General features: G+C 32.6%; 1 protein-coding gene across 1 annotated transcript; it reads right to left on the bottom strand.

The window, feature by feature from the left end:
* Window positions 1–484: 484 nt before the first annotated feature.
* On the bottom strand, window positions 485–10636 carry iPLA2-VIA (calcium-independent phospholipase A2 VIA). Its single transcript, XM_085187546.1, has 15 exons — window positions 10471–10636; window positions 10186–10396; window positions 10002–10092; window positions 9048–9215; window positions 8677–8808; window positions 7950–8130; window positions 6330–6771; window positions 5697–5870; window positions 5015–5283; window positions 4328–4471; window positions 3956–4088; window positions 3425–3570; window positions 3032–3147; window positions 1729–1944; window positions 485–1620 (listed from the first exon to the last, which is right to left on the bottom strand). Exons 1-14 carry the CDS (start codon window positions 10481–10483, stop codon window positions 1729–1731), a joined length of 2436 nt encoding a protein of 811 aa, XP_085043672.1. The 5' UTR covers window positions 10484–10636; the 3' UTR covers window positions 485–1620.
* Window positions 10637–11147: the final 511 nt, after the last annotated feature.

The raw sequence follows: 11147 nt of genomic DNA, 5'->3' as shown, positions 1-11147 counted from the left end.
AATTTTCCTTTTTTTATATATTATTTTTGTTATTTCACGTGAACACTTAGCCGTGAGACTTAAATGATCATTGGTACTTAGTAGTTAGTTAATATAGATTAGTTTAGTTCGTGGATTAATAATATCCACATCAGAAATGTGATATTATTGAGTCTTTGTATAAGCCTCCGTTAGTGAAAGTTTTTATATATAAAATAAAGTGCTTTGTGAAATATTTGTTTTATTTTCCAATACCAGTACCAACATGCAAAGGAGAACATAGAGATTCATTATTTCAAGAATTTCGACAATTTTTTTAAAACTTCGTGTTACGTAGTGGCATCTATCAATGGTAAGACGAAGGGAGAAGTGACAAGGTGTGCCGTATGACCAATAAAATTATTGAAATATAATCATTTCCCCTAACGGGAATGGGGAGTTGCCACCTGCACTACTGGTAATAGAGGGGGGTTGATGTTCTGAAAAAGAAAATAAAAACAAAATATATTTTTAACATTTCATTTCCATATATTATTATCAGTCAACAATACACATATACACAAGATTTATCGTTTTTCTGTTAATAACTAAAAATAAACGAATCACTTATAATAATCAAATATTTAAAACAAGAAATCTATGGTGTAAAGTTTTTCCATGTTTTGAGACAAGATTTCTAATTTTTGAAGTTATCAAAGGCATTGAACAATTTTTATTAATTATACTAAATGGGACTCATGAAATTCATGCTCAAAAAACAGAATTTTTCTTATATTTATGCTTTAATACTAAATCTCGCGTATTTTTTGTAATATCATATAGCAACGCGGAATCTGTACTTTGTATACAAGTAAGAGCATAAAAATCAATGTATAACAACCATTCTAATTATTATTTTGAACGAATTTTGAATAAAAGAATAAATGAAAAGTATTTCTTAATAAATTAAATACATCTATATTTAAAAACTCGCGTACTATAGTCTATAGCCTTTTCCTTAGCGTTATGAGATAAAAATATATATATTACTTAGTTTCTATGGATTTTTTAACAAAATAAAAGAACATACATTTACAAATAATAATAAACAAAACAATACAAACAGATTCGGTAATGGAGTTAAGAATTACACAAATACATATCTAGAGCGCGAGTTAATGATATTTTAGATTTTAATTTTTTACTATGTAAGTCAAAATATTGTTTTCATTAAAATAATTCTTCGAATTATTAATAAAGAAAAAAATCTCTATTGTTATTGTCCTAATTGTAAAATAGCGCTACCTACCGGTAGACAACACACTAAATAATTTAAAAACAACAACTATGAAAATATAGTCCGGTACAGTAACATTTTACTAAAATATATTAGTTAATCTAATGTTTAAATAAAATGTACTCCATAGTATAAGCGATATATTTGACTTTATTATGTACTATTAGCCACATCATTACAACTAACTATTAATTTCATAATGAAAAATAAATTATTAATTGCTAGATTAAATACCCTCGAGAACTAAAGCAATACATAGATACCCGTTACATTGACTCTTAAAAGAAGTTCACTGTAATAAAGCTACTCAAACACTAAAAGCAGCAATCTCTATGTTGTGCAAATTGCGTACAAATGAATGTTATCTGAAACAAGACATAATTACATTATTGTTTTTAAGGTTCCAATTTTGAATTTCGCACCTCCCACAGCACGACATGGTCGTATAGTCTCTCATTTACTCGCTAACTCACCTAGTCGCGCAGAATGGCTGCCAGCTCGAGCACGCGGTCGCGCGCAGCGCGCACGTGCGCATGTGCCTCCCACAGCATGCGCACGAGGCGCGCGTCGCTGCGCTCGTCCATGGCGACATCGAACGACATCTGAGCGCTGAACCGGTAGTAGGGCACGCCCAGCGACGTGCACCAGGCGCGCGCGCGCTCCACGACGCGTCCGTCCGCTTGGGTCGCCTGTAATGACCGCAACATTTAATGGTAATGTTAACAAATTATCAATAGATATTTGCTTATAATGATATTTGGTTCTTGCAGCTTTTATAGGTTGCAAATCCTAAGTATCTTTTTAAATACACATCATGGTCTTCGGTCGGTCTTGTGCTTTTGGAAAGGATTTCTTCGATATTTCTTCCTTTCCTGCTTTGAACCTCTTTTACGGACAAACACAACCAGGACGGCCAGATCTTTTTCTGTCACAAACAGAAGGGGTTTCATTGTACCTATCAATAGCCCGATGCACAAACATTAGACTAATACTAAGCGTATGAAGGATTTTAAAAAAAATATTTAGCTTCATACTTACTTTATATATGTAATGCAATTGCAGCCAATCGCTTCTCTTTATAACCCCACTCCATTTAAAATCACAACTATATTAGTTGGAGGAATATAGTTACGATATAATGGAGCGAAAATAAGAAAACACAATGAAGAAGCGTATAAAAATAAAAAAAAAATAAATGTAATATTTTGTTTCTTTTTAAATGTAACATTATTCATGGCCAGATTAAGTATACAAACTATCGTAGTAAATCAAAATAAGTATATATATATAAATAGAAATGTCTGACTATTATTTAAATTTTCTTACAGTATGATATAATGAAACATTTTTCAAATACGACGTTTTTTGCGAGCAGAATAAATCAACAATCCCCTAAATATTTAAATTAAGATTTGTTTAATGTATAAAAAAGCTTACTAAAACAATCAACCAATTTTACCTAAAAACTCTTAAAAAATTATAATTATCGTGTTCGTATAGTTCCAGCGGGCGAAGCTGCGCAGGGGCCGCTAGTCGTATTGGTAAATACAACTTCGTTTCCATCAATGAATGTTAAGTAGATTATATCAAATCTATATTTAAACTACTAGGAGGGCATAAATAAAAATAATTTTGAACCACGAGGCCGTTATGGCACAGCATCTAACTTTTTGAACGGCATTTCTTACTACTAGGTTCCCTACCCTATCATAAGTGGGGGATATAGCGTGATACTAAACGAGAAAATACTTTCAAATAAATACTTAATATATTAACCTGATCGACCAACATTCCGCTTAAAGCAGTAATACCGGACGCCAGCCTCGCCGTATCCCACAGACCCTCTGGTATAAACACGTCTCTGTCTTTCAACACTGTTACTGGTATTGAACCTGGAAAAAAATATTTGAAAAGATCAAGGAAAATTCATACATATAACAATTATACATATTACTTTAACCAATATTCTTTAATTAGCAAATTTACAAATAAAATAGAACAAACAGAATGTAGTGTTTTAAACACAAGGTTCTCTCCTATTTACTCTGTTATATGCAGGATGCAGCGTGACGCTAAAAAAATTAAGAGAAGTTTTCCCGAAATTCCTACGGGAACGGGAAAATCCGAAAAAAAATTACAATTAATGACTAAATCATCCCCTGTACATACCGGTTCCACAAGACACCACAACTTTTAGTCGTGTTTTCTTAGCCTTCTCGTGTTGTCCCGTCGCTTCTAACGCGAGTCCCAGTTCCGCTAGTTCCGTTAAGGCGTCTAATGTCGGATTGTTGCCTATCAGACCGCCGTCGAGATACCTGGAAGGTAAACAAATAAATAATTAATATAGATACAGTACTGTCGATGAATTGTAGCCGCTCCAAAGTTAAGCTTTAGCTTTTAGCTAAAATTAACTTATGTGCATTGTTCACTCGGAACGAAAATGAACAAAAGTCAGAAAAAAATATAAAATCAATACAGCTAACTTCAAGACGGCCGGGACATGGTCGTCCTTACTGTAACATTTTTTTATTCAGCACTAGCAGCACAATATGGAACCTATTATATTATACAATTTGCAAAATGTAAATGAGTAAATCCAAATACATTTACTTTATATATTGTACTAATGAACAAATAAAAAGCAGTTCAATTATCCTTTTACTTTCGGTTATGGAGCAACACAATATTTCTAATTCTTACCTCTCCGAAGCCCTAAAATATGAAGGCGCAGCGCCGGTAGCGCGAGCAGCCTGCCATACTAACTGTTCGGCGGGTGGTGGTGGCGGTGGTAGGAGTACCACTTTTTTACGATCACTGGCCTCCGCTTGAGGACCTAGACACAAATGCTTTTCACAATAGTGCTGATGTCTCGTGGCCGCCTCGAAGTAAGGCTTTCTGAATTTTTGAGCATTTACAATACTCACGAAGAATGGAAAGTAAAGAAAATTCAAAATTCAGACAAAGTAAAGAAAATTAGAAATTCGACCACGGCATAGAACTGTCTTTCTTAATTATTTATCTGTTTATTTTACACGCTAACAATACGAAGTTATTTTTTTTTAAATTACTCACTAAATGTTCCATTATATTCATTTAATATATCCTGCGCAGATTGATAATTTCTAAATATATGTAAATCAACCGGTTTCCTATCAGCAAGCACAGCTAAGATCATTAGTTTTGGATGGTCTATATCCGCCATTACTGTTTCGGTACCTGTAAGTAAAAAGGGAAAATAAACAATAATTACTCAATTGAGATATTCTATGAAAGTAAATAAAAAAGTATGATTCTTTTTATTTTTTTTTACAAAGAATATTATTATTTAGGATTAATAAATAAATTATACAGTCATATTTTTCACTGTATAATTTGTTTCTTCTGTATCCTATATCTTATAAAACAAAGTCGCTTTTTGTGTCTGTCTGAACTTTCTAACTCTTCTTCTTCTAAACCACCCAACGGATTTGGATGCGGTTTTCACCATTAGGTCGAGTATTTCTCAGGGAAGGTTTATATATAGTTTATTATTTGTACATTCTTATGTAAATTAACATAAATACGATAAATGTGTATAAAGTCCTACCATACATTATATGAATAATCCAGTAGTAAAAGCGGGCGAAGCCGCAATAGGGTCGCTAGTTTACATATAAACGTAACATTAAATAAAAAAGTACCTAAAATACACTATATTAAAAGAACCTGTTGAACAATAAAATGATTTATTATAAAAGTACAGAACATACTAAAGCTTACCCAAATTCTCCTTAAGTATAGTCTCTAAAACTTCAGATGAATACGGCCGGTGACCCACAAACGCTTGTTCCTTCATCCTGAAGTACAATCTTTGACATTCTCTGAGAGTTTTGCCACTTGCCAATGCCAGTGCCAGTATACCACCAGTACTAGTGCCAGCTACCCAGTCGAAACAATGTATGATTGGCTTGCCAACCGCCGCTTCGAGGTTTAATAGTATTTGAATTAATAAAAGACCTCTTATGCCGCCGCCATCTAGACAGAGTAGGCTGGAAATGCAATTGTTTGTCAGTTTTTTAGCTTCTACTTGTATCACGTATATAACTATATAGATTCATTTTAAGACACTCGCTACTTTCCTCTCGATTTTTGAGACATTGCGTGTTGAGTAGCAGAACTTGTTACTAGTGTTCATTCCCCCAAGTAAGAACAAAACCTACAACGGTTGCGTTTTTAGTCACACTTTTGTGCCACTGCGCCACGAGGTCTTAATTTTATTTGTTTTTACATCTCGTAACATTATTTAATTAGCGTTGAGAGATCACTTAACGCAGTACGATCCCCATACATTTTATATGAAGGATTTTCCCAGACGTGTGAGTTTGAATCCTAATTAGATACATGGAAAATTAAAATTGTGACGTTTTTAAAAATGTTTGCAAAACAGCTGTTTAAAACTTACCGTCCCTGTTTTTCATTAGCATCCATGGCCGCCGCCTTTGCCATAGTAGCGGCGTTTAACATATCGTTTATTTCATCTCTTACCGGTGCTTTAGCGACAGATTCTGGTGGCACTCCATTATATTCCCCTTTGGAAGAACAACCTGGACCACACCCTGACATGTCTGATGAACATCTGAAATAATATTTACGAACATTTTTAGTGTTACTTCTACATTTAGTTAAGAAAATTATATATAGACATACGTTTTGATAAAGCGTACAAAAGTTTAAACGTAATGGGATTTGAACCCGCGCCTCTTAGAACCGCGCTTTGAATACTAAACCATAAATTCTCTACACTAGTAAAAAATAATTTTAGCTTTGAGTTCTGCCAATTAACACGGAATGCCTCCAGAATTAGATATTAGGTAAAGTGCAGAGCGAAGTGTCTAAGCAATACAGGTGAAGCTGTTAAAATGCCTCTATATATCTTGTCACCTAGGCTGAAGTGGTTTACGCTCTAGTCAATTAGCGAAAATCATACTAAAATCCGTTACGTCGTTTAAACGAAGTATCTCGTCGACGATCTCTTAAGAGATCTACATATACAATGATGAAGAATGACTTTGTCTTATAACCGTTAATCACTTACCTCTGTGCACCTACAGCGTGTAACACATATAAAATCTTATCATAACCGTTATTTTTCATTTCATTGGGCACAACGTGTCGCGCTGTATACCCAGAATTATTTTTAGACTCCAAATCTGCTCCAAAAACGATTAAAGCTTGCACTATTTCTATATTAGTTTGCTTCACAGCCAAATGCAGTGGTGTATTGCCCTCATTATCTTTAATAGAGTGTTCCGCGCCCATTGATAGTAAGGCCACAGCGCATTCCAGTCGTCCTCTCAACACCATTATATGTAAAGCTGTTCGTCCATCGAAGTTTAAAGCGTTTATATCGCAGTTTTTGTCAGCCAAAGCTTCGATAACTTCGCGCGATATCGACCAGTGTAGTGGAGTGCCGCCACGTTTCATATCTTGTTGGAATAACTTGGGTTGGTTGTCTTGGAGTACGTCGCCGACGATGCCTTAAAATTTTTAAATAGTAATATTAATTTTTTTTCGTATTCTAAGTAAAAAATACCATCTTTATGCATCGATAGATAGTCTATTGAATATATAAAATGAGAGAAAGAGAAATATTCTGAATATATTTATGCATCCTACTGGAAATTGAACCTACAATCACAGTCACAATCTAAAATATTTTTTTACTATGCTCCATAAAAGAAATTGTTTAATGATTCATTGTATACATAAAATATTATAACAATAAATATTATTATACTTAGCAGTAATAAAATCAATTAAAATAACGACTTATGGCCTTAACAGGATTCATTTAATTCAAATATCTAATATACATATATGCTTGACTATTTTTTTATATTCAATATACAATGAATTACGGTAAATATTTAATATTTTGCGTTGTATAAAAATAAATCTTTTAATAAAAATAATATTTTTATTAATTAACATCACACACACAACTTAAACATTGCCACACTTAAGAGATACCACGAAATTGAAAAAATTGTTTAAACAATTGATTTAATAAAAACACGACCTAAAAAATTAAAAAATACATAAATCACAGATTAAATAATAAATAAATACTTGTTATATCCGGCACAATGTCAGCCAAAAAACATTTAGAGTCCATAGTCACTTTCCACTTCTCTACTAATGTATCGATTCCGACAGAAGCCTAAGTAATGAATGGCAATACGGCCTAATATTTTTACTATATAGTCTATTTACATTGTTATTTTGCAGCTCATATAATAAAATTTAATTAACCCATTACGTTTTATTTTGTATTGTTTAATTTTATTTGGTGATCAATTCATTTATGCATTTTTGGTAATGTGCCAGTGATTCACCAGAATATTGGGATTTACGTGTATATATAGGGATCTGTATGAATAATTTTTATAATAAATGCTTAGAGACTTAGGAATGATAGAATTGATAAATTGATTAATTAAAATATTTATTAAACAGACAATATAATAATAACAGTAATGAGTCCTGCATTGTTTACTCAGCTTTGCTTAGAAAATGTGAAAATTGGATGACATTGCCTTTTTTATAAAAAGTTTAAGTTACGATAGAACTTACCAATGAAGGCTATATTACATCACGTTAAGCCACCATCTCTACCTGTGCCCAGGTCTACCTACACACACACATATACACATACCCGGTATAGAGCTCCCCCCGCTAGCAACGGAGCGTTGCGCGGCCGGCAGGTTTACGTTCGCGCCAGCGAGCAACAGCGCGCGCACGCAGTCGGGCGCATTTGCGAGGCACGCCATGTGCAGGGGCGTGTAGCCCTGCTTATTGTACTTGTTTAGGTACGATGACACTTTTGGTGATAGAATCTAGAAAATTGATAGATTAAATATTCATAGAGTTATAAAAACTTTACTGTTTTGCCAATTGTATCTCCTGCAAAGCGTACAATATAGTCAACATGTAATAGCTATAAAAGGATGTAAATATTTTGCGTCTCGCGCTAGAGAAAAAACAGCGGCAAGTCAAACATGACATAAAGAAAAGAAACTGAATCACGTCCTTAGATACATTTAACAAAAAAATACACGTATAATAATTGTCTCTAATGCCATTTTTAGTATATGTATGCCAATTGTAAAATTAATTCAATAGGAATGAATGGATTTTCCATTTGTAGCTATATTTAGGCCACTGTGTCACTCAGGAATATGTGTAGCTCTAAAGAATTCCCAATTAGAGTGTTGAGACTCTAATAGGGAATCACATATTGGGACGGAAAGTCCGAAAGGGATGTCTAATATTACAATCACTGTGACATGCTATGGCATGCTATGAGAGATAGAGTGTGAGCTAAAAATGGTGCTTTATGTTAAATATACTCAAAGTCTAAAAAAAAATGTAATAATACTTACATTAATAATCTCTTTATTGCTAGCAGCAGCATAATGCAGGACAGTGTTACCCTCAAGGTCTATAGTCTCCAGTGTACAGTTCAATGAGACAAGACTTTGTACCATTCTTAAGTTGGAAGCTTTGATTGCAATCTAAAATGTTCCTTTATATAATAATTCACATCTATAAAGCCACTATTATTTTTAAAAAAAGTAAATAAAAAATGTTAACAGTTTCAAGACCTTTTTCTTTCCGTTTCTTACATGCAATCTCTCAAAAATAAGACAAAAAATAAGTTTAGATTTAACAATAGGTTATCTCTCCCTCCCTGCATAGTCTAAAATATGTGGAACAATATGAAAAGAAAAAAGACTTATTGATTATCATTTACCATCACTGGAGTCATTCCTGTGGCAGAATCAACATCATCTATTAACCTTTGTATATCAGGATCATTAAACAGCTCATACTGTCCAAAGTGTGTCACAAGATGTGCTAGGGACCAGGACTTGTGTTTAGTAAGCTCATCGCAAACTTTTTGGAGGCTTGCCACTGAACACTAAAATGAATTTGTCAGTAAATAAACAAAATAACTCCAAATATGAGACGGGTAAATATAGTGTAGTGAATTGTTTTATATATAAATAAAAAATATACAACTGTTCTTGTTATTAAATATCTATAATGATTATATTTTAATAAGATTAACATAAAAATACAAAATAATGACTGAGCTCAATCAAGGTCTTGTTTCTCATTCAATGCTTAGTTTTGATTAACTTTAACAGTAATTGTTATTATGACTTATGTTATTAGTTAGAAATATAGCTGTGGAGAATTTTATGTGGGTGGGTAATTACCCTTCATAATTATGAATAATATTAACATGTAGCACATAATTTTATGTGTCATCAATGGTTATAACAGTACATGTTAAAAAACTTTCCACACTATGTTCATGTAAGTAGAATAATTAAAAAAATGGTTGAGTACTCAACCCCAACATTTTAATATTTAAAATTCACATATTATTTTTTTTATTTAATTCTGACTTAATAAATAATTTATTTATAATTCTTCTATAATTATGTAATAAGGTTACTTCATAGATGGAATGAGTTCCTTATAAATCATTATTACTTTCCACACATTTGTTCATAGCTTTAAGTCTGATCACATGATAATATCAACAAAAAATATAAAGTTACATATAAATATAAGCCAAAAGTGATTAAAAAACAAATGATTCTAATACCCTTATCATTAGAGGAGTAGCTAGTAAATAGGTCAAATATTAATCTTTGTTATCATATCTTATTTAGGTTACAACAATATTTATACTTACTTCTTTAGTTATTTTAATATATAGAGGTATTTTTTCTTTAAACACAATAAATCTCTCTTCACAAGTTTCTCGATTTTCCGATCGATATAAGCTGATGACAAACAAAAATATAATTTATAAACATTAAGATCAACATTTTATTTATAAAAGAATTAACCATAAAAAAGGACAAGTGATCACATACCTGTACATATGATGTAAGCTTTCAGTAAATGGTTTGTGAAGCACAATTTCATAATATTTATCCTTCGTATTTTTGCCTCCCGCAGGCAGTTTTGGTCCATAAAGTAACATAGCATCATCCCTGTAGTGTATAGGCCTTGATATATAGTTGTCTGATTGGACTTCAAGTACTCTCTCAGGAGGATCTTCAAAGCTCAGAAAACTGCGAATCACTGCATTAAACTATTGTTAAAAAATTCGCGTCATTTAATAATAAGAAACTAATGGTAAGAAAACGTAAACCTACATGAATTCAACATTTTGGTATAACAAATAAGTATATTGTTTCAGAAAATATTTTCTATAGTATTTAGAATACTAGTTAAATAATATTTTTGGGCATGCGAGTAACATATCGACTCCACTGAAATCAAAAAATTGCACTGAATCCGAAAAATTTAATAATGACAAATAACAATTTGTCACTGTCAATGTCAAGTTACATGACAGTCGAGTATTGACAATAAGTAGACATTTATTTAAAACCTATAGAGTATATATATACCCTTCTTAAAACGTAAACTTCAAATTTAAATAATTAAAAATTTGGAATTTTACAGTGTAAATTGTAAGGTTTACATTTTTATGTTGCAATTGTAAAGAGTTCCAAATCTAAAGCCTTATCTTTTTGTATAATACATATACAAGTCGATCTGTGATGATGTTGTAGCTCTATCTTTCTTTGCCCACTTTTTCATGTATATCACAGTGACCAGTGGGAATGCACTGATGTGCATCTCTTTGCGGCATCTCTAGCATCTAGCATGGAGTGCATGGAGTAATGGAAGCCTTAGATAGCGATAGCAGGGATTGTCGTATCGCTACGAGCCAGCCTTCCATCATCGGACCTCTTTCTATCTACCTACTATATCTATAGTCCGATACTCGCGGAAAGTGACAGCACTAAATTCCCGCTACCTACCC

This window comes from Heliconius melpomene, chromosome 7, assembly GCF_056956725.1.
Source record: "Heliconius melpomene rosina isolate 202511_hmr_F chromosome 7, ASM5695672v1, whole genome shotgun sequence".
Taxonomy (NCBI): domain Eukaryota; kingdom Metazoa; phylum Arthropoda; class Insecta; order Lepidoptera; family Nymphalidae; genus Heliconius; species Heliconius melpomene.
The sequence above is the reverse complement of the archived record's forward strand: the minus strand, read 5'-3'. Positions and strand labels throughout refer to the sequence as shown.